The 24,439-nt window shown below is 43.3% G+C and overlaps 1 protein-coding gene across 2 annotated transcripts in view; it reads left to right on the top strand.

The window, feature by feature from the left end:
- Positions 1-1,228: 1,228 nt before the first annotated feature.
- CDK8 (cyclin dependent kinase 8) overlaps positions 1,229-24,439 on the top strand; it is a 171,986-nt gene continuing 148,775 nt past the window's right edge. For both annotated transcript variants that reach the window (XM_065410045.1, XM_065410036.1), the window contains exon 1: positions 1,229-1,539. In XM_065410045.1, coding sequence (XP_065266117.1) covers positions 1,412-1,539 — 128 coding nt within the window. In that variant the 5' untranslated portion in view covers positions 1,229-1,411. The remainder of the gene's footprint in view (positions 1,540-24,439) is intronic.

The following is a 24,439-nucleotide window of genomic DNA, read 5'->3' as shown; positions in this document are numbered from 1 at the left end:
AGGACCTGCTGACTATGACTCCTACACTCCAATGCTTGATTTCACTCTCAAGACTTCCGCGCACTGCCTACATCTCTGAGACACTTTGAGCTTGGCTCTTAGATTACCGCCTTAAGTGTGCAGCACCTCACTGTGACCTGCCTTCCAAACTGCAGCCTCTGGCATGCACACCTGGCCATGACCCCTTTCCCCCTGTAAACTACAGTCCCCACCCCCAGCCTGCAGGGCCCCACCCTGACCCCACCCTCCAAACTACAGTCACCAGTGTACAGCACCCCACTGCAACCCCCCTTAGAATCATAGACAATTAGGGTTGGACGAGACCTCAGGAGGTCATCTAGTCCCATCTTCTGCTCAAAGCAGGACCAACACCAACTAAATCATCTCAGCCAGGGCTTTGTCAATTTGGGCCTTAAAAACCTCTAAGGATGGAGATTCCACCACCTCCCGAGGTAACCCATTCCAGTGCTCCACCACTCTTAGTGAAATAGTGTTTCTTAATATCCAACCTAGACCTCCCCCACTGCAACTTGAGACCATTGCTCCTTGTTCTGTCATCTGCCACCATTGAGAACAGCCGAGTTCCATCCTCTTTGGAATCCCCTTTCAGGTAGTTGTAGGCTGCTATCAAATCCCCCCCTCATTCTTCTCTAGACTGAAAAAGCCCAGTTCCCTCAGCCTCTCCTTATAAGTCAAGTGCCCCAGCCCCCTAATCATTCGCGTTGCGCTCCGCTGGACTCTCCAATTTGTCCACATCCTTTCTGTAGTGGGGGGCCCAAAACTGGATGCACTACTCCAAATGTGTCCTTACCCGTGCCCTTCCAAACTGCAGCCCTAGCATGCAGTGCTCCACTGCGACCACTCTCCAAACCCCCAGCACTACACATTGATCTGCCCTAGCTCCTCCCCACTCCAATTACATCTCCTGGTATAATTCACCCCCCCCCCCAGACTACAACTCCCAGCATGCAAAGCGGGGCATTTAACAAATTCTGTACTACAACTCCCAGCATGCAAACCCCCTCCTCCGGTGGCGCAATGCATGCCGGCCCCGGAGCTGGAGTGGGCGCTCTCAGCCGGCTAGATTCCACGTGGTGCGTTAGTCGCTGCTGCTGGGGCGGTGTCGCTGTGAGAGCGGCTTGCGACGCTTTTTCAACAGTGCGGTGAAGCGGGGCTGCCGTATTCCGGGTGAAATACCGGCTGTTGTGCCGTTGCCTGGCTGAGACGGGGAGGGAGCGGCAGGAGACGGGGCGAGAGAGGGGAGGGAGTAGCCCTCACGCCCGCCGGCTTCCCCCTGGATGGTCCGTATCGCTGGTGCGGGGCCTCCTCCTCCCTGGTCCCTGCGGTGTCCGGCGGCGCGGCGGGCTGTGAGGCGGCCGGAGGCGGCGGGTCCCGGCGGTGGGCGCTGAAGATGGACTATGACTTCAAGGTGAAGCTGACCGGGGAGCGGGAGCGGGTAGAGGACCTGTTCGAGTACGAGGGCTGCAAGGTGGGGAGAGGCACCTACGGGCACGTCTACAAAGCCAAGCGGAAAGACGGGTGAGTGAGGAGGGGGCTTCCCGTGGGTCAGCCCCGGCCCCCTGGTTCTTGTCATCCCCGGGCCGTGCCTGCCGCCCCCCTCCTGCTGGCCTTCCTGCCCTGGCCCTGCTGCCTCATTAACTCCCGGCCTTTCGCCCTGTGTCTGCGTCCTGCTCCGTCCCTGCTGCCTCATTGACCCCCGCCACATCGTCTGCGTCCTGCCCCGTTCCTGTTGCCGTGTTACCCCCACTCCGCGTCTGCGTCCTGCCCCGTTCCTGCTGCCGTGTTACCCCGCCCCACCTGTCTGCGTCCTGCCCCGTCCCTGCTGCCTCATTGACCCCCGCCACATCGTCTGCGTCCTGCCCCGTTCCTGCTTCCGTGTTACCCCCACTCCGCGTCTGCGTCCTGCCCCGTTCCTGCTGCCGTGTTATCCCCACTCCGCGTCTGCGTCCTGCCCCGTTCCTGCTGCCGTGTTACCCCGCCCCACCTGTCTGCGTCCTGCTCCGTCCCTGCTGCCTCATTGACCCCCGCCACATCGTCTGCGTCCTGCCCCGTTCCTGCTGCCGTGTTACCCCCCCCCCCCCCCCCGCCACCATGTGTCTGGGTCCTACCCCGTCCCCGCTGCCGTATTACACCCCCCCCCGCGTCTCCGTCCTGCCCCGTTCCTGCTGCCTTATTGACCCCCGCCACATTCTGTGCCCTGTCCCGTCCCTGCTGCCATATTATCCCTCCACTACCACCTCCCCAGTGTCTGTGCCCTGCCTCGTTCCTGCTGCCTCATTGACCCCTGTCACCTCTCCTGTGTCTGTGCCCTTCCCCATCTCTGCTGCTGTATTATTCCCTGCCACCTCTCCTGTGTCTGGAGCCTGCCCCCATCCTTCCTGCCTCATTGCCCCCCTTGTCATCCCATGTGTCTGCACCCTGCCTCTGTCACTCCTGCCTCATTGTCCCCTATCCCTGTACTGGCTACCTCATCTCCCCCCCCCCCCCATCACCTTCCCCTGGCTATGTCTGTGCCCTGCTTCATGCCCCCCCCCCCATGTGTCTGTGTCCTGTCCCAGTCCCACGTTGCCTTTCTGCCTCCAGTTCATTGGACTCCAGTCCAGCTCCCTGAGCTGTGCCCTTCCATACACTGTCCTATCACATCTTGCTCCTCTATACCCTTTCCTCCATTGCCTCCATCCCATGCTGCTTCACTGTCCCCCTCATATTGTCCCCCCCCCCACACCGATATTCCCCCATGACTTCCATATCCCAATAGCCCTCTGTTTGTGTGCCCTATCCCCTCTTCTCTGCCTTGCACCCTTAATATTGTTTCCCCTCCCTCTGTGGCTGTATCTCTTTCCTTTGGCCTTAACCATCTCCTTGTTCCTTACTCTGTTTGTCTCCATCTGTCATTGTTAGGAACAGTCAGAGATGAAAATACACTTTCTCCTAACCTTAGTGCTGGTGTCTCATATTAGTACTAGCAGTTTTTGAGTGGAAAATTTTCTTTGGATGAAAAAAAATCCATACAACTTTAAGGTCTTTACTTCTGGGTAAATGGCTGTACATTAGAAAAGCCTTGGTCTGCCACCATCTCTTTTGCAGGATTGGATTTAATTTTCATGGTGGGTTTGTGTCTGATTTATTATTGCTAGTCACCATTTTGAGTGTTCTTGCTGGTTGCTCCTATGATTGAAATCTTAGTCTTTGAAGGGTTTTAAAACATTTTTGAAGATCTGTTTTTATGGCCAATTCATAGTACAGTTTTTGGGAGATGGAGGTACAGGAAAATGGAGTGATCTGTAAAAAAAATTGTTGAAAGAATACATATGGCAAACTGTCATTTAGATTTATTAATCCATAGCAAAGCATCACTTTTTCAGTAGCACAGCAGTAGGAAGTGGAGAGCAGGAGATATGGGAAATGCAGAGCTCAGTATTCTCACTGTTCCCCTAAATTTTAGCAATGTTTGGGTTGTTCCCTTTATCTTAATTCTCATCTCTGATTTTCTCTTTCCCTTCCTCCACCCCCTTGGGATAACTTTTAGTCTGTCACTGGTAATTTCCCCATGAATGTTATGATGGTGCATTTTAACCATTTAAAGTGGCAATGTTTTTATATTCAATAAACTAACTGATAAAAAACTTGCTTGCCAGTTATGGGTGAAAATTTATTAGGCTTGGTTTTATGTACTTGTACCCTCATCTGAATGCTAATGTCATGTAGGGTGACCAGAGAGCAAGTGTGAAAAATCAGGACGGGATGGAGGGTAATTGGCACCTATATAAGAAAAAGTCCCAAATATCGGGACTGTCCCGATTTTATAGGGTCAGTCCATCTGGTCACCCTACTGTCATTATTACATAGAGAACTTTATGTAAGGGAAACTGCTCACTCTCTAATATTTAATTTTAAAGAGAATTTTAAGCATGCTTAAAACGACCTTGTCATAATCATTACAGTATCTGTTTTGTTTTCTGGTGTGGACCACCTAATAAGTTGGTTATTTATTTTTTAAATTAAAAGTCTGATCCTGCAACTCCATATTACTCGCAAAAACAATCCTTTCTTGTGGCATTAGTCTTACTGGACTTTGGAAATAAGGCCCAGGAGGATCAGACTGTATGTCCCTAGTCCTCTAAATTTGCACTTGCTTAATGTTACTAAGATGAGTAACTGTTGACTTCAGTAAAGTTAACCATTAGAGCCTAGGAATAAGTGGTGAAAATTTTACTATGAAGATGATTTGGAAATATTCAAATCCAGAAACAATGCAAAATCTTGACAGCTGTAGTGGAAATATAGGTGAAAATTATTTAACAAAGTTTTAATGAAGTGCTGTTCCACTGTTTTGGATATGTATTGTTCAGCAAACATTTCTCAAGTTGGTGGTGTGTGTTCTTTTCATTGATATTTTCAAAAGGAATGCCAGTCTGTAGCCTCAAGAACAGAGCCTCAGGTGTTGAAGGGTAATTGTAACTAGCTTCTGTGTTTACTTTGGAATTTTTTTTGTAGTCTTTAAGCATATTGGAATTCTGCAGTGATAGGAAATGTAAAATTTGATACTACTTGTGATGCATGTTTTAAAAGTAGTATTTCAGCAGAATCATCAGTCTGTGTGATGACATTTAAGAGATTACTGTCTGGAGTTACTGCTGGCTGTAATATCATTTGTCTAATTACATTTGTCCTGAAATATGACTCAGAATAAATGTGCATTTAAAAAAAAAAAGTCTAGCTAATTTTATTCAAACATGGTCTTTAAAACAGGATTTTCTTCATGACTGTTTATACTTGTATACACTTTGAAATTCCCAGTCCTCAGAAGAAAAATATAAAGGTATTTTTCTAGCTTGTTCTATTGCTGCCTTTTTTCCTTTCTTTCCTCCCTTCTCCCTCAAAAGAAAAAAAAGCCTTTGAAGTGGCTCATTGATTTGCTTTAGTTGCCTGTCACATGGTACAATTATAAATATTCAAACCAATGTGTAATCAGTGTTCTTCTTTGCTGGGATTCGGGAGAGGCAGGGGTTAATTTAAATATGAAATATGACTTTTTTTTGTTGTATTAACTTAAAAGGAACATTGTTTTACTGGCATAAATGTGCAATTGTAAGAATCTCAGTATTTTTAACTCTGGGCATTTTCTGAAACTAAGAAAACTAAATATTTGGGAACTGATTTTTTTTTTTTTAAGATGTCTAAGTTCTCTGCATATGGATGCCCAGTATTTTCATGAGTAAGTACGTTATAAAAACAGCATGAACACATTAAACAGAACTAATTTTAATAAGCCAACATATAATACTATACATTTGAAGGCTCTGGCTGGAGTTTTTGACATCAATCTAGTAGTAGCAAAAATGATCTGTTCTATTTAGGGCACCTTTCTTCTAAAATGCTATGACAGTTGCTTCACCAATCATTCTTACTGACCGCTTTCACAGTCACTTCTGAGGTGAAAAATACAGTTTAAACAGCAATATATCACAACCATAGGAAAGGAATTATAAAATAAAAATCTAGTTGGATCTAGGATCTGGATCAAGGAAATATTTTTTAGGTAGGCAGAATGTAATAACCTTGGTGTCCTAACCAAATGCTGAACTTCTCTACTCTCTGAAAAGTGTCATGGGCTCTCTAGTGACTTGATGAGGTCAAGTTAGGTTTTATGTCACATCCCAGAGACAGCTACTCTAGCTGTGCTGTGCCCTCTGGTATAATGTGTGAGGGCTTTTGTTCAGGACTGAGTCAGTCAAGAGATTATCATTTACTGAATCACCAGCATCTAATTCCGTGGAGGTTTCTTACATAAGTACTGACACAACCTGAGCCTGCTTAGTTTGAGATCATCCAAATAACAATCTATGGTGGTACAGCCAGAATTCCAAATATGCCGTGGAATCCATTGTCTGCTGCAAAATTGTATTCAGAACCGAAATTTTCATATTAAAAAATAAGTTTGCAGCTTTCATGGCTGCAAGGAATCTTCTGAATATAAACCAAAACAGGGTTGTTTTCCTGAATTTTCGAAGCTACAAACAGTTATGTTTTTGTTAACTCTGAAATCCAATGATAGCAATTCAAAGGTAAATATTAATTGTTTCTCTGCTAAGACATTAGCAGAAATATCAAAATAACATGTTCATTTGTAACTATTTAAATTACAAATATTGGGATGGGGGGCATTGGATTGCTAAATTGGGGATCAAACTTCAAGACACCAAAATTTTAAACTTCATAAATTAGGTATAATCTGGTATGAAGTACATAGGAAGCTATGCAGGCTCCTCCTTTTCCAAAAGTGTCCCCAGTTCCTAATAAACCTAAATCCCTCCTCCAAACACCATCATCTCATCCACACATTGAGAGAGGCAAAACTGCAGGGTATGTGGCTCTGTGTGTGTAACTGGAAGTATTTCAGAGAATGCTACCATGGAGGTCCTGGACTTTAAGCCCTTTCCTAACAGCCTGAATTTGGTCTCTGGACCCTCTCTTCTGCCTTTCCCCATGTCACTGTTACCTATGTTTACCATGACCACCAATCCTCCCCAGCACTGCATATCTTTCTAGATGTTTCAAGAGGTCCATCATCTTTGCACCTGATAGGCAATTCACCATGCAGTTCTCCTGGTCATCACAAACCCAACTATCTATATTTCTAATAATCAAATCCCCTATTACTATACTATTGCCTGTCTCTTCCTAATAACTGGGGTTCCCTCCCTTGGAAAGGTATTTTCAGCATGAGAGGATACCTTGACATCATCTGGAAGGAAGGTTCTAACTATGGAATTGCTTTCCTCTGCACCAGCTTGATGTTCTCCTTCCTTAAGGCTTTCATCCTCCTTAGCTCCTGCAATTCAGCCACTCTGGTCTCAAGAGCCCGTACTCAGACTCTGAGGGTCATGAGCTACTTGCTCCAAATGAACTCATATGTCCACAAGGCAGAAAATCATACATTCTGCATTTAGAGCAATAAACTGGTTAGCCCTCATTCTGCTGCTGGAATTCTGCCTACTTGAATTAAACTCTGTTTTTCCCCTCCTTCTCCTCAATTTTTTTAGGCTCTTATAGTATATGTCTGTCTCTCTCAGGACCCTGAAAATTTCTGAAAGCCTATTCTGTGTGGCAAGGCACAATTATGTTTATGTAGCACTTAATGAAAATGTTTCTAAATAGTCAATTTACAAAGAGAAAATTTGTTTGATTAGAGTAAGAATAGAAAACTATGAAATATAGCCATTAGGCTACATGTAGTAATTACCTATTTAAGTGTAACGGCAATGAAATCCATTGAAGGCAGTCTTGAAATAAAGCAAAATCTGGTGTTTTTATTAACTGCTTTCTTTAGTCCTCTCTTTTTGGGGAAGAGAGATATGTGGTGAGTGGAGTTAAGCAACCTAACATTTTCTTAATCATTGTTCTAATTTAGGACTTGCAGTGTTACTCTTCCCCCCCCCCCCCCCCCGGAGGCAGCATAGCAAAATTTTTGTTTGTTGTTTTGTAATAAAGTTTCAGCAGCTGTAACTTCCAGCGTGTATTAGATGTCATTTATCTTAGGAGTGTTAACTTACTCTCTTTTTAACTTTAGTTATCTCATCTGGGTATATCAAACTTTGAAAATATTACCAATTGTTTCCTGTCACCCAATCAAATCCAATATAAAACTTCTTCATGAAGGTCTGTAGGAATTGCATAAGGAATGAGATGATGAATAATATGAAGTATTTCTTATTCTTTGTATAAATCAATGGTTTGGCCTCATTGTAATACTGTGTGCAGTAGTAGCCATCCCATCTCAAAAAGGATATTGGGGAATTAGAGTGAGTGCAGAGAAGAGCAGGAATGTTGGAAAGCATGGAAAAAACTCTTGTATAAAAGAGTGAAAAGAATGAGATTGTTTACCTTAGAAAAGTGATGAATGAGGGGACATAATAAAAATGAATGAATGGTGTAGAGAAGGTTACTTGCCCTTACTGACACAAATTTGCTCCTTATTTCCAGTCTGAATTTGTTTAGCTTCATCTTTCAGCTGTACCGGGAAGGTGAAGATTTATTTTGAAGTATAATTGTTGATGACAATGAACAAGTATTCTTACACAAACTGCTAGAAAAGAGGTTGAATTTTCAGTTAAATGCTTCACATACAGCATCTGTAATTGCTGAACTAGAGCAGTTGAGACTGCAAATTACAAATTGCAAGCAACGCATGGAAGTTACAAAGTCAGCAGGCAAACCTGCAGCATTTATAACTCCTGTGAACCAGAGTATAGAATTTACAAATTCCACTTGTTTTGCCTGCTGTATATGTAAAATGTACATCTCTTCTAATTAAAATTAGAATATTTGTCGTGGGTTTTTCTGTAATTTCTGTTGCCATAATAGCTAAACACTTCCTAGTTAAACTAGCTTTGCATAATGAGGATCCTAGTATATTTCATGGAGCTGTCTGCTCTCCGGTAAGAGGCTGTGTTCATGATATACTTCTTTCTTCTTCCTCACATCCTCTCACCCCATTTATTCTGTTTACAGAGTTTTCTCAAGGAGGGTCCAAAGGCACTCACTCTGGATCAGTCTGATCTTCTCTAGAAACTTGCCTACAGCCTTGCTTCCTTACCAAGAATTTGTATCTTGGTCCCTCGTGTGGTTCATTTTGGCCTTTTTGGTTTGTTGTCCCAGAGGAGTACAGCTGTACATTTGAATATTACTTCTGGACTAGGGAGTTTTTTTTTAAAACTAGAGTTTAATAAAACTGGGTATCAAAGAAACACAGCTTTTTCAGTTCCTGTTGCTGTTGAGTCCTTTTGGAACACCCCAAACTCTGCTGCTGCGGTCATACCCCACTCTCTGGGGCTGTTTCCTTTGACCTCCTCAGACGACCTTCAGCCCTTAAGGGACAGGGGGGACACAAACATAATCCTGTCATTCACTTATGAGTGCCTCATGTATAGATGAAGAGACTTTTGATGCAGCTTGTTCCTGGTTTGAAGTTCATGATCAAGGCCTTCATCTGGTAATGGAAGCCAGCATAGAGAGAGGAGCATGGGGATGATGTGTTCAACAAGAGCCTCAAGTACCCATTTCTACTTTATGTTCCAGATGCATTAAGTTGAGTAATCCAGTCTGGAAGTGACAGATGCACTGACCACAGCGACCAGATTCTCCTGTGGGAAATAATGGACAAAGTTTGCTAGGAAGAAGTCAACAGTCCCCTTGTTGCTGCCTGGTATTCTAGGTCAAGTGATAGATGAGCATTCTGTTTCATTAACAGGGGTTTGGTATATTCAAAATCTACTAAAGGTTGCTCTCTAAACTTTTATTTAATAATTTAGGGTTTTGTTGATCGGATGGTAGGAATATTGTAACTGATGCAGTTCTTGAACATTGGCTTTTGTTTCATATGATTTTTTTTTTTTAATCACGATCCTGATTGTGTATAAAACAACTTTTTGGGGCACAGTGATGTGGCGATTTATTTGTCAAGGCCAAAGTGCACAACTGTAACCGTGGTTAAGCAGTTTAGTGCTTCTGCAGCTTAGTAGCAGAGAAGGTAGCGACCACCAAACTCCAGCATGTGTTGTGACATCCACTGACATCTTGGATGCCTCACATTTGGGGCAGGACACAGTACAGAGACAGCTCTATTGGCAAGAAAAAGAACTCCTTATGACTATGGACACTCGAAGGATCTCCATTCTTGTACTGCTTAAACTTCTCTGCAGCTTTTGTCACAGTAGACCACAAGATGCTGCTAACCCACCTATATGATTTAGCAGGAGTAGATGGCCCAGTACTACAGTGGATGCAATTGGCTCTTTCCAGAAGAACTCAAAGTAGTGATGGGTAGTAGCTCCTCTCTGAAGGCTCTCATCGGTGGGATCCTGTAGGGATCTTACTATCCCTATTTCTCTTCAATAGCTAGATAAGACCACTGCGAAAGATAGTGAGACTCCATAAGCTCTGCTGCCAACAGTATGCTGATGATTCTCGACTGATGCAACCACAGCCACTATTAAAATGTCAGAATGCTTATAAGAAATCAAGCCGAATTTGGGCAAGACTGAAGTGATGCTGATTGGAAAGAGGAAATGTCTCCAACTTCTACTGAAGGCATACAGCTCCCAATTGTCAAAGTGGTATGAAGCCTCAAGGTCCTGTTTGACACTCCTTACTAAGTGTAAGTGACCAGGTAGCATATCTATCTATTAAAAAAATGCCTTTTTTCCATCACCAGGTTGCTAGGAAACCTTGTTCCTTCCTCTCAGTGAGGAGCGAACCTCAGTGATCCATGTGTTCATCACCTATGGAAATTTACTGTATCTGAAGCTGAATGTAAGGACGAAGCACAGGCTTCAGCTGATACAGGATGCAAATGCCCACCTTCTCCATGGTTTATGCCGCTGAGAGCATATGAGGCCTATGCTCAAGTTCCTCCACTGGCTCCCAGTCAGCTTTTGTTACTAGTTTAAGGCTGTGGTTCTAGTTGTCAGACCAATTAATGGATCAAGCCCCAGCTACATCAAAGATGGAAATTTGATTTATGAACCTCTGCAACAGCTGTGCTCCTCTAGGATGATGCAAATTTTAAAGCCCAGGACAAAACTCCTGAGAGCTGGGGATAAAACTTTCTCAGGTGAGGGAACTGTGGCTTTGGAAGAAACTTCCAGAGGAGTTCAGGTGAATCCAGTGTCTGACAATCTTCAGAAAATGCTGCAAAATCTCTTTGGAAAAAGCCTTTCTACAATAAGGACATTCAACACTGACACTCCCTTCTACCCAATAAATCCCTACCAACCTTCACCCCCCCCACCTCACCAGCTAAAAAATTAAAATCCAGCCCTACCCCAAACAGATACTTCTCCCTTGTAAGGGTGAAGTGACAGAGACTCCAGGAAATCTGTTGGGAACTTGATTGTTGCTATTGATTTTATGTGGAAGTTGCTCAGCCACTGCAATGAGTGGCCGTATAAAATGCAAAGCTAGATAATTGTCGAGGTAGAGAAGATCTTCTGGAAAGACCAGGTGTATCAAAAAATGAGGAGGAGACTAGCTATAACTCTCTAACAGGCTCAGGGCTTGCCATCCCTAATCCTTCTATTCGGTATAATCAAAAGAGCAGTACGTATTTATGGTACTTTGGAAAACAAAGTTAGCGTCCAAATTCTTGGCTCCAGAATCAGAGCACTAAATTAGACTGTGAGCACTGGAAAGCAGGATCATGAGTATCAAGTATCTTGTCTAATGCAAATATTGGAGAGTCAATAACTCGTTTGAAAACCATCTAAGTTAAATATGAATTAGGCTAATGTGCCAGCACTTGGGTGATATTACATTAGCAATACAAAGTATAACTTTTAAGTTCTGTGCCTAGAAGAAGATGGGACCTCACTTGTACAAACCCCAGGCAAAGAAACTTCCAGACCACGTTAAGTCATGTAATCTTGCACTCTAGCAATGTCTGACTAGCACCAGTTTTTTGTAGTTTTCTTTAAGTGTTGTATGTGAGCCATGTGCACAGTAGGAAAATAAACCACTGCTGGCAATATTTTTTTAGCAGTAGTTTCCTCGTTTCTTTGTTTTTTCAAAAGAAGTAAATGCTAATGTTAGTTGGACAAAATGGTCTTAAATAGTTAAAAAATAACTTTGATATTCTCAATAGCTGTCAGATACTTTATAAGGCTTCAGCTGATGATGATGATGACTTTAATCTGCTGACTTTTGTTATGAAGGTCAGATTATTTTGATAGGCAAAGCTCATGGATGCTCGTGATCATACTCAGCCTTTAAAGGCTCAACACTGTGTCAGAGTGGATAGTGACATGCAGGTCAGGTTGGCAACTCACAAGTGGTGGGCCACCTGGATACATTTCTATTTTCAGCAAGGGTTGACTCAAAAGATACAGGTGTATTAGATGGTAGGTTAGGAGTGCTAGCAAAAGAAAATGGAAAAGTGGAGCTCATGCCTTACTATGCTGTCTTATCTGGAAGACTGAGTTAGATACAGAGATGGGTGTATCTACTCTCCGCTAATATACTGGCAGGATTGTGGCAGTTGGCTAGGACGGCTGGGGTATCTGAGAAGGCTACTTTGCATGAAATGTCTTTAATTTGACATACGTGGTGGTGTCCTTGGAATGGGTGTCTTGCACTTTGCTGTCAGCTACTTCCTTGGGCATGGCTAGATCTAATTTTTTTTGTTTTGTTTTTTGTTTTTAAGCACTCAGTATAAGGTGGGCAGAATTTGAGACTTGGTGTTGGGAGCTAGCAAGGAGTCCATTCAGACACAGCTAGGCTTCTGTAACCTTGGTTCTTGACTGTTTAATTTTTTTTCTCTTATTTCTGGGGGCATTCTGTACCAAAAAATTAAATTCCGCTAGTTCATAGACTCATAGACTCATAGACTTTAAGGTCAGAAGGGACCAATATGGTCATCTAGTCTGACCTCCCGCATGATGCAGGCCACAAAAGCTGACCCACCCACAACAGAATATTCCAGCCTGCGAGCCCTGCCCTATGCTGCGGAGGAAGGCGAAAAACCTCCAGGGCCTCTGCCAATCTACCCTGGAGGAAAATTCCTTCCCGACCCCAAATATGGCAATCAGCAGTACCCCGAGCATACAGGCAAGATTCTACAGCCGGATCCTCATTTTACCCGCGATGGCACGTTAATGCCTAATTGACTAAAATCACGTTATCCCTTCAAACCATTCCCTCCATAAACTTATCCATAAAACTTAGTTTTATTTGTCAAAATAACACTACATAAATCACGCCAGTTTAAATTTATTTTGGTAATTTATTTCAAAATACCTGTCAGGAAGTATGTCTGTAACAATACGGAGACAAACACAAATTTCCCCAGGAGTAGAGAGTTAAAGAAACCCCTATGACAACCCAGTTCCTGTTTCTCTGTCCCCTTTGGGTGTATTGGCTCGGGGGGGGGGGGGGGCAGACACCCACAACCCTCCCCCCCACAGTGCACCTGCAGGGGCCCCCGAGCCAATACACCTGAACCACCCTCCTCCTCAGAGCCCAGCTGCAGAGCCCCCCCCTTGCTCAGTCACCTGTCCCCCCTCCACCGCCCAGGGGTCTAGAGGGAGAAAGAGCCTGATGCTTGGTCCCAGACTTGCACAGTTTCTTGCGCGCTACCCTCTCCTTCCCTCAGGGCATGCTGGGAACTGCAGCTGCCAGGAACCCTCTAGCTCCCTTTCCTTCCCCCCCCAGCAGTGTCTTCTGTGGGCAAGCTGGGGTCTGCTGAGTCCAGTGGCCCCTACTGGTTGCTAGCAGCACTGCAGCCCATTTCTGTGGGGGAAAGGAAATTCTGCACGGACAACATTCATTTCTGCAAAATTTTGCATTGTGCAGAATTCCCCCAGGAGTATTCTTTCTACTTGGTGCAAAGCAGTTAGCACCATAAACATCTAGGGTATGTTGTGGGGTGTTGAGGAATTTACTCTCCTCCAACTGGAGGGCAGGTGTGAACTCTCTCAGAATTTGACCTAGTTCTGTATTGGAGACCACAATCTATGGTGTCATGGGTATGCTGTGGGCAGGCATTATATGCTATTTTGGGTCTTTTATTGAGCAGTATGCTTTGAAGGAGGTTATACTGGGCTACGGGAACCCTAATAGCAGGTTTTAGTTAGGGTCTGGGAAGTGTGGTCTCAGTCAGGGCTGTTTAAGAGGTTAGCAAAGTAGGATTTAGATAGGGATTTTGAGGTTAGGGATCTGCTGTGGAGGGGTGGGAGATGGGTAGAGGATGGAGATTAGTCTCACTTAGTCTGAGTGTCAAAAAACAAAAATCACTATTAAGGTATGGCAAAGTGAGTCCTAGTATTACAAGAATGTGGGGAGAGTGGGATTTGCCCAGTCAATTTATCTATTTGCTTAGCGCAGAGGTCTGCTGATGTGAGGCCACTCTTTCTTCATGGGGAAGAGAGTTACTTCTGAAAAAGAAACTTCAATTCATGGTGATGTTGAAGAACATGTATTGAGGTTCCTATAGTGAATTGGGATCTCATTTATTCAGGACTGGAATGGCTACATCCACAGCAGAGCTTGGAAAAGGAGCTGTGATAAATGAAGGGAGGGGAGATAGCTCCCTTTTATGGATGCCCAGCCAGCCAGTAGCTATAAAATCCCTCTTAGAGCAATTAGAGAACAGCTACTATCTGTAAAGGGTTAAAAAGTCTCATTGCTATGCATAGGTAAAAGGAAGTGAGTGGGCACCTGTTCAAAAGAGCCAATTGGAAGGCTTGAACTTTTAAAAATTGAAACAAGACTCCCCTTTTGTCTGTCTGTGGTTGTTCTGCCGGAGAGAGGGGACAGGGCAGAGCTATGCTGTGAGAAGCTTGGGGCCAGGTATGAAAAATCCTCAGTATCATACCTAGAAACTACTCATTTAAACCCCATTTATGTAAGTAGATCAGGAAATGTCTAGGAAGATGCGGTTAGGTTTATCTCTTTTTATTTTTTTATGGCTTGTGGACTCCTCTGTGCTAACCCCAAGTGCTTTTGTTTTGCTTGTAACCTTTAAGTTGGACCTCAAGAAAGCTATTCTTGATGCTTAATCCTTGTAGTTGGTTTTTTTTTTTTAAATCTAGCAAAAGCCTAAGTTCCCAGATGTATTTTCTTTTTTATTAATAAAATGTACCTTTTTTAAGAACAGAATTGTTTTTTTGTGTCTTAAGAGGTTTGTGCACATGTTATTTAATTAGCTGGTGGCAACAGCTGATTTCCTTTTTTTTTTCTTTTCCTTTTTTCTTTTTTCTTTCTCAGCTCTTCCCTGGAGGGAGGGTGAAAGGGCCTGAGGGTACCCCACAGGAAGGAATTCCCAAGTGCGCCTTCCTGGGCTCTCAAAGGGGTTCTGCCTTTGGGTAGTGGCAGCATCTACCAATCCAAGGTCAGAAAGAAGCTGTAACCTTGGGAGTTTAATACAAGCCTGGAGTGGCAAGTATTCATTTTTAGAGTCCTTGTGGGCCCCCACCTTTGTCACTCGTAGTGCCAGAGTGGGGAATCAGCCTTGACAGGAGCTAACTGGATTCTATCAGTAGTGGCATCAGAATGCATACAAGGGTATGGAGACCACTGTTTGGGATGATGATTCAGTGGTATAAGTGTGCTAAACTTTTCCTGTTTGTGCCTCCATTCAGGTTCAAGAGGATGGGATACAGGCGTTGGCATCTGGATGTACGGGCATAGTATTGTGTATTTGGCTCAGTCAGCCAGCCACTTACCCTGGGTTGTTCACAGCTAGGACTTAGTGGTGAGGCAGCTCTAAATTGGCATGGATGGAAGGGCACGCTTGGGGGGATTAGTGGATGCCCTTTTATGTTTGGCCAGGCAGTGCTCACATGAATGGATCATTGTACCCAGGGGGGCAAACTATTTTGCAGATTTAGTAAAAGGGTGGAGTAAAGGAGTAGGTCAAAGATTAGAGGTAGAATCAGGTCCTTCTTTGCGGGGGTAACTGTAACCTGGTTTTTGGTTTGGCAGGGAAGCTGCCTGATCTTTGTGCATGGACAAGGCCAAGAGAGAGGTAAAGCATGGCTAAATTATGTGAGCAGGAAACGTTGCTTGTTGATCATGAAATTGCATACTCCGTACCTGAGTAATTCAGGGAAGAGGTGGTGGTACACTTCTCTGACAGGGGAGTGGATATGACTTCTAACCCTTAATAGGGAAGGAAGAATTAATCTGGGAATCTGGCAGGGTGAGGAGAGGCAGCCAAGCAAATTGTTGGTGTCGCCTGACGGCAGGTGCCCAGTGAAGGTAATTGTTCAATGGGGGGTTCGGTTCCCAGATAAATTGGAAGTGGAGAAAGCATTGGGGAAAGGCATGTTCTGAAGAAGGTGGAGCGTGGCATTGGAATGCCTAATGTCTGGTACAGTGGGGAGACAACTCCCTCTTCCCCACCACCTTTACCTAATATGAGGGGAGGGTGGTAGGGTCCCAGCAATAGTGTTGGTACCAGGTGGAATGGAGACTAGGGGGTGGGTCGTGGGGGCTGAGACAGCCCTCTACCAGTTGGAACAGATTATAAAGGAAAGGCCACCTGCAATGGACAAGTTATTGCTGGCTATTTCCCACATGTGTTAGAGTTGTGGCCTAGTTAAAACACATTCCTGGCATTTTGTCTGTCTTCCTGCAGTGCAATAACTGTTCTGTGAAATTGGTATTTAGTGATATTCCTACAAAAAAACAACTGATCTTTAGGTAAAAGATATCCAGTCTAGCATAGGTAAAGAGAATAGATGAGTTCTAAAGCTCAGAATAAAAGTGAAAATGTTGTTTTTAACAATTTATGGAATACATAATTTGCTGCTGTATAGAGTGTTCAAGCTGAGAGATTCGCAGAGTAAAATTATTCTAGAGGCTTGAAATTGCAGCTCTGTGATCAGAAATTGTTGCTCAAAAGAACTATTAGGCTGAAGGCTTCTACCCACACGCGTCTTCTGAACAATCTCATAAATTGATGGTCATCTGCCAAAATTAATTGAAAGGTAGAAATAAATCTTGTCATTCTAGAGCACATTAGTTAGAACTTGGTATACAGTGGCTAAGGGAGGAAGTTACTTTTCAGCAGAGTTTACATGTTGCAAATATAATGTGCTATATTGCACAACACTGCCAATCTAACTCAGTTTTAAAAGTGAACTTCTTATGGTAGTTTTAGCAGATTTATTTGGAAACTAATAAAATTAAAGCCACAACTAGTCCTGTTTTGTTCTTGTATTTTATAGATATCTAATTTTGCATGCACTGACTTGTCTTTATATACACAGCCACTAATAAAATGACCAAATGCTATCCTCTTTGCCAATTTAATTTGCAGTTTTATAATGGCTCTGGATAAAACACTCCAGCTATGAATTTGTTCCCCTTGAGAAATGTTGAAGAGTTTGAATGGTGAGGCCATTATGGGACAGTCATTAAATATAAACTACAGGAAGAAATACAGTAACATCTATTTATGCAAATATATTAAATGGTCCATTGATCCACAACATTGAATATTCTTGACTGTGTTCTGTCCATTTAGTTTGTGTTTTGGCAAAGGCATTTAGTTTTCTGTTTTATTGAAATTTTCCCTTATGTCTTTTAAGATGTTGAAACCTGAACTTTGCCACATTGCTGTCTTAATGTTAAGTACTTTGCACTTCCAAGCAAGTGACTAATTGTTAGGTTTCCATTCTTAGGGTATGTCCACACAGGGGTAAAAGAGCTGTGGCTGGCCTGAGTCAGCTGACTCAGGCTTGCGTGGCTAAAAATTGCTGTGAGGATCTTTCCAGCCTGAGCTTTGGCAGCCTCCACCCTCGCAAGGTCCTAGCTGAACCCATACACAACATTTTTTGAGCTCTGGAGCCCAAACCCCACAAGTCTGGTCAGCTGACCTTGGCCAGAAATGGTTTTTTTTTATCCCTATGAAGATATAGCCTTACTCTCTCTCTCTCTCTCTCTCTCTCTCAGCTAGCAGGCTGTCATGGGGTGCTCAACTCACTGATAGTTTGGCATTTCCTCTTGTCTGGTCTGGGGATTAGATTTTGCCTGCCACCACTCTGTCTGTCTGTGTCTCTGGTCTGCAGCCCCCCCTCATTCCAAGAACTGCAGTGTTCTCTTCATGACTCAGACCAGGTCACACAGCGTTCCCCCTTTCTTGGATTTATCAAAAGCTTTCCTTCAGCCGTCCCATTCACTGCCTCAGGTGCCACTCTTTCAATGGCTGGTCGGGGAATGCAGGCCCGCCCTCTACTCTGGGTTCCAGTCCAGGGACCCTCAGCCCAGCAATTCTGGGCTTTGCTCTTCCAGCCCTCACTGCTCCTTCCCTGGACTGCTTCCTACTCTTCTGGTACTCCCGCCCCGGAGTACCAGCTCCAAACCCTCCTCCCTCTTCCCAGGGAGTGACTGCTGCCCCAGTCTGTTGCCAGCTTCCTGGCTTTATAGGCCCCGCCTCTTCCTTCCCAACTGAGCCTGCTTGCAATCAATCCTTGCTCCCTGGCTTTTCCTCCAGTTGCAGTCTGTAGAGTTAATAGGTCTACCTGGCCACCTTAACCCCTTCCAGCCCTGTGTGGGATAGACACCTCATCACACAGGCGTACTAGGAATCTTCAGAGGTGATATGTAATATTTAGCGCACAGGCTTATTCTGAGTCAGCAATCTCTATCAAATTGCGTCTTAAGCAGCCTGGTCACCAAGTGCTAGTATAGCAAAACTACATAGCTTCTCAACTCTGGTACCCAAGCAAAAAATGTTAAGCCAGAGTTAAGGCTGCTAACATCAGTTATTGAAAGGGTAAAATCCTTAAGAGAACCTAGTAACTCTATCAAACAACAAGTGATAGACTAAGTATTCAAAGCTAAGGTTTGAAAAAACCACATGCACCCATTGAAGAATGTGGAAATGCATAGTTAAGGTCACCCAAACAAATGTAATCTCTCTTCCAAAAACATTCCACCCTGTCTACCCGTCACACCTCATGTGCAAAACAGTGATATTAGAATAAAGTAGTGAAAAGAATGAGTTAACTTAGGGCTTGTCTACACTAGCAATTTACAGTGCTGCAACTTTCTCGCTCGGGTGTGAAAAAACACCCCCCTGACTGCAGCAAGTTTCAGCGCTGTAAAGCGCCAGTGTAGACAGTGCACCAGCGCTGTTAGCTACACCCCTTGTGGAGGTGATTTTTTTTTTTGAGTGCTGGGAGATCTCTAACCCAGCACTGTGCCGCGACCGCACAAGCCATGTTAAAGCGCTGCCAGTGTAGACTAGCCCCTTAGTTAAGTTGATTTGTATAACTTATAGAATTAAGGAAGTCCAGAGTCCAAAAATGTCTGATAATCAATGATACCACTTGGCACCACCTTTTTGCCCCCTGGTGTGTAGCTACCTTTTTTTTTTTTCTCTTTCAGGGTTTTGCAGCCCTAGAAAGAGCCACTTAGGTCTAAGCTAAGGCTCAGTCTGACAGCACTCTTACACGTTTGAAGCTGTATATGCTTTTGAGAAGTTGTGCTGACTGTACCAGAAGTATGAGCGAAGTAAACTATGCCCTCAGTGATCCCTTTGCAACCTCATTGTCTTTGATGTCTTTGCACAGGTGTAATTAGCTCTAATTCCAACTTTACAAACAACTGTGATACATAAGAAGGTACAGAATATGTTAGTGATGTAAAAGTCCGCCGTTTTGACAGTTTGGGAGTTGTCTTAAAGTGTGGTTGTACTCTGAAAAATAGCATAATCTTTACACAGAGAACTGTCTATTGGTTATCTGGCCATATCTGCTTACATTAGTGAATAAAGTAAGACTTCTACTTTTTTTTTTTTTTAACTGCTGTTAGCTGTGTCATCTGTGCAATATGAGACTGAGCCAGATTCTGTTCCTTCTTATGTATCACAGTTGTTTACCAATGGCCAGTTAGAACTAGTTATACTTGTGCAGACTCATTCGATACAATGAGATTGCAGAGGTATTACCGAGGGCAAAATTGTAACACACTGGGGTTGCAAGAAGTGTGAGGATAGAATTTGGCTTACAGAACCTGTTTGTGATATCTAGTAAGGAAGGTAGCTTAATTCTGCGCTTATAGAATGTTTGCTGTGCTAGCACATACGCCAAAAACCAGACAGATTATTTATTTATTTATTTATTTAATTTTCCCATTTCAAGACATTTGGGATGAATCTCTCTTCGTGCAAGTACCCTAGGTGGTTATTAAGACTTGGCTTGGCCACATCCCTTGGCCATTGCCAAATTCAGTATCTGGCAGAGTGAGATGGATAAGGCCAGGGTGATAAACTGTTCTTCCAGTTTAACACTTTTTTTTTTTTTTTTTTTTTAAAGGTGGTGGGTGCGGTGCAGTGGGGAGACATGTAGCCTCAAACAATCATTCCCCTACTTTCTCACCAGAGCGTTATCTCCAGGAATATTGCATAAAGTAATCTAGAACTACAATGTGTGTGGAAGTGACTAATTGGAGAAAAGATACATTGGAAATCTCCCCCACCCCAATAGTAATAGTACTGAATTCAGGGTAAGAAGGTGATATCCCCTTTTTTGTATTTCCTCTGGTGAAGCAGGGCTAACACTGTCACAAGCTGAATGTAACGTCTATACCAGGGGTCGGCAACCTTTCAGAAGTGGTGTGCCGAGTCTTCATTTATTCACTCTAATTTAAGGTTTCACGTGCCAGGAACACATTTTAACGTTTTTAGAAGGTCTCTTTCTATAAGTCTATAATATATAACTAAACTATTGTTGTATGTAAAGTAAATAAGGTTTTTAAAATGTTTAAGAAGCTTCATTTAAAATTAAATTAAAATGCAGAGCCTCCCGGACCGGTGGCCAGGACCTGGGCACTGTGAGTGCCACTGAAAATTAGCTCGTGTGCCGCCTTTGGCACACATGCCATAGGTTGCCTACCCCTGGTCTATACAGAGAAGAGTAGAATTGTCACTTCAGACAAAGTGATATTTTTTTAAATAGCTGGAATGTTAGAGAACTTGCCTCTTTTTTTTATTTTTCACTATGCAGCTCTAACTCCTCCAACTCCCCCCCCCCCCCCCACCCCATCCCCCATTCTGAAGGATATCTAATTACTGGCAAAAGTTCACTGTATCCCTTCCATCCCTGCGCCCCGTATAATCTTCCTTTCTTTCTCAGCTGAACTAAGAGGGAAATTCTTTCCTTCTTTGGGTTTCTGGTAATACTAACCATGCAGGAGTTCTAACGTGAAAGTAGTTGACTTTTTATATTTTTAATTAGTGCATCTAGTGTTTGGTTTTCTAACTCATTGCTCTCAAAACTTCTTCACATTATCAGGTGTTCATTCATCTAACAACATCTTAAGATACACTTTTCGCTAAACCTTAGACAAACTTCAAAGGGCTTAGTGTTCCGAGAGTGTGGTGGTGAGGGTTGTATATATGTTGCTGTTATATTTGAGTGCACTTCATGCACGCTTACTCGCAAATATAACTCTTACATCCCTTTTGGGGAAAGAGAGAGACCATGTGGGTCCCCTGCCCTTGGGAGCAGCAGTGAGGTTGTCCTGCTGTTGACCCTGACCTGCTGGGGATGGAAGTGGTTGGGAGCACAGTTTTGGCAGGCTTTTAAAAAATCTTCTACAGCCAGAGTGAGGCTGAGTTGGGTGCAAAATGAGAGGACAGTTGGGGGTAAATCAGGGCTATGAAGTAGATTGACAGAAGGGCAGAGGAGAATGGAGGAAGGGGTAGTTATGAGGGTGGTAAGTATGGAGAAATTGTACAGTAACTGACTGGTTGCTTATGTTCGTCTCTTTAAATTGCAAGCCCTTTAGCACAGGAATGCCTAATGCTTTGTTAGTATAGTGTCTGGCACAACGGGAGTCCATTCTTGATTGAGCATTATTGTAATAAACATTACTAAAAGTGAACCACACTTAAAATTATGCAGTATTAGCTTTCTGAGTCTGCATATAACTTGAAGCAATAACTTTGAGGATATTGTCCCAGTCTTTTTTTTTTTTTTAATCTCCAGTTGTTAATTCTGAAGCCTAATTATATTTGAAATGTCATATTGACTGCTTCAAGTCTAATCATGTTAGCAGAAACATCCAGCAAATGTGCTTATCCCATAACTCCAAACCACCTTCCACACCTTCCTGGGTCCTAAGAATTCAAACTGTCCCATACTTGGCTGGTAAGACCTCCAGTTTACCCCTTCCCTAACTTCTCCAGTGAATGTTAGGCACTGTCCAAATAAATAATCTGGGACACAATCTGCATGTTTAGGGGCAGAGTAAAAAAAAATTGTTTTAATACTGAAATAAATGCAGAAGTGATCTTTACAGATTGTATTCTTCACTCTTATGTTAACTTTAGTTTTAAAAGTTTACCTGAATCTGCTTCAGTAAAGTATCACAAAAACCAGCAGGGTCAAGCATAGCAATCCATCATTACAATACTACCTGTTCCTGTGGGTTATATAAAGTAAGGAGGAGAGGAAAATTACTCTGTACATTCAGTTCCCATTGGTATCAAGTGGAAGTTCCTCTGTATATCAAGTGTATATGGAATTAAGACTGCAGCTACACTTGCAAGTCTCATGATTTAAAAAAAAATAAAAGAAAAAGGGACAACACTTTGTCAAATAACTGAGGCAAACTTCTCCTTTAGAAGAGCACTAAACTGAACAGTAGCATGTTGGCAGAGTAACATTTTAAAACTTCTGATTTTTAAATTCACTAATGAGAACCCTTTTTTTAAAGCAGCATAAACTTGCGGTTTTCTCCAATATGAGTAAAACACAAGATAAATAAAATGGGTTTGGAAATTACTAGTGAGGAGTGCATTTAAATACAAATAACCCGATAAATGTTTCTAAATCTTTTTACTAGCTTGACTTTCTTTCAGAGTTTTTGAGCTTCGTGCAATCCTTATACAACTTTATTTATATTCTCCTCCAAGTTTCTGGAGTGACTGCTATAAACATGTAATGTTTTTGCAACTTATAAGCTCCTTGAGGAAGGAAAACTGAAACCACTAATTAAATGCAGCAATATTTTCTCCTTATGAAAGACATATGGTTATGTAAGATAGTTATGTATTACTTTTGAATGAAAATAGTGCTAAAACTGTTGTGTGATTTTAATAAAGCAACCTGGAGCTTGTTTTATCTAGTAATCTGCAAAGTACTCAAATAACTTAATACCTTATTGGGAAAATACACCTCTACCCTGATATAACGCTGCCCTCGGGAGCCAAAAAAATCTTACCACGTTATAGATGAAACCGCGTTATTTCGAACTTGCTTTGATCCGCCGGAGTGCGCAGCCCCGCCCCCCTGGAGCACTGCTTTACTGCGTTATATCCGAATTTGTGTTATATCGGGTCGTGTTATATCTGGGTAGAGGTGTATTTTCAATTGTTGCTACGCTTCTAGTGAAAACAACTCTAAGTTGGGTGTTTCAAAAATCAAAGTATTTCTGAAGCTGAATCTTCTTTATGCTGTTTTAAAAAATAATAGTAACTAAGAGTGCAGGTGAAATATCAAAATGCTTTGATAAGAAGTGTCGTCGTAGCCATGGTCCCAGAATGTTAGAGACACAAACTTGGTGAGACCAACTTTTACTGGACCAACTTCTGTTGGTGAGAGAGAGAGAAACTTTCGAGCTTACAGACTTGAAGAGCTCCATCTAAGCTCAAAAGCTTCTCTCTCACCAACAGAAGTTGGTCCAATAAAAGGTATTATCTCACCCACCTGGTCTCTTGATAAGAAGCTTAATTCAGCTACAAGGAGATGATGTGGAATGTTTTGGCATATTCCAGAACTTCAGCTCAACACTCCTAGCATCATGAGTGATAACCTATGCAATTAATGATGACGTTTTTTTACCTCTGACTCTCATGGCTGATCAGTGATCCTAATGACAGGATACTATTACACCTCTACCTCGATATAACACTGTCCTCGGGAGCCAAAAAATCCTACCGCGTTCTAGGTGAAACCGCGTTATATCAAACTTGCTTTGATCCACCGCAGTGCGCAGCCCTGCACCCCCCCGGAGCATTGCTCTACCGCGTTATATCAGAATTCGTGTTATATCGGGTCGCGTTATATCGGGGTAGAGGTGTACTTGTCAACTTAAGAATTGGCTTACCCTCTTTTGAGTGTTTCACCACACATCTAGAAATTGATTTTTAAAATACTCTTGTATGATAGCAAGCTTTCCTTACATCTCATGTGTTGCATGTGCTCCCATGCTATTGCTTCAGAGGAACTTAAGCATGTGCATAAATGCTTGAGTGGATGGGGCCAGGATGTCCAGCATCTGGTATGATTGTCCTCAGAGAGTAGTGTATAGGCACTTCTCCTAAATGTAGAAGAAAACAGTTTGTCTCTGTTAGGTGTCTTATTTATATGTACTATGTTGGTACTGCGTGGCAGTGACTCACCATCTGGTGTGCTGCCTTGAAGCCTACAGCAGCATTTCATGGTTCCATTCTTTGTAGTCCTGCTGCCCAGGCCTGCTAGTGGTCCCCTTTTTGCTATGTGACTTGGCCCTCTGGCCAGGTCATCTTTGGTCTCAGACCCCTTTTGTGGCAAACCATTGTTTTCACAAGTAGTCTCAGGCCCTTATACCAGGTTGATGGTCCTGGTCCAGGCCCAATAATCCTGCTGACACTTGGGTTTGGGGGTCTTCTAGCTAGTCCTCCTGGTGAGGCTGAAGGGAAGCCCAGTCCCTCCCTCTGCCCTGGATTCTAGCTCAGGGATCGTTGTGGCAAGTTAAGGTCTGTCTGGTCAGACCTCACTTGCTTCCTAAAATGCAACCACCGTTCCCCCAAGGAACTCATATTCTCAGTTGGGTGTGGGGTGGGGAGTCCTGCACCGGGGCCTAGCTAGCTTGGTTCACTACTGTGCTCCTCTCTGGGAACTGAAGTAAGAGGTCTGTCCACCTCCCCAGG

The sequence above is a fragment of the Emys orbicularis genome, chromosome 1 (genome assembly GCF_028017835.1).
Source record: "Emys orbicularis isolate rEmyOrb1 chromosome 1, rEmyOrb1.hap1, whole genome shotgun sequence".
In the NCBI taxonomy this organism is placed as follows: Eukaryota; Metazoa; Chordata; order Testudines; family Emydidae; genus Emys; species Emys orbicularis.
Note: the sequence above shows the minus strand (reverse complement) of the source record. Positions and strands in the feature narration are given on the sequence as shown.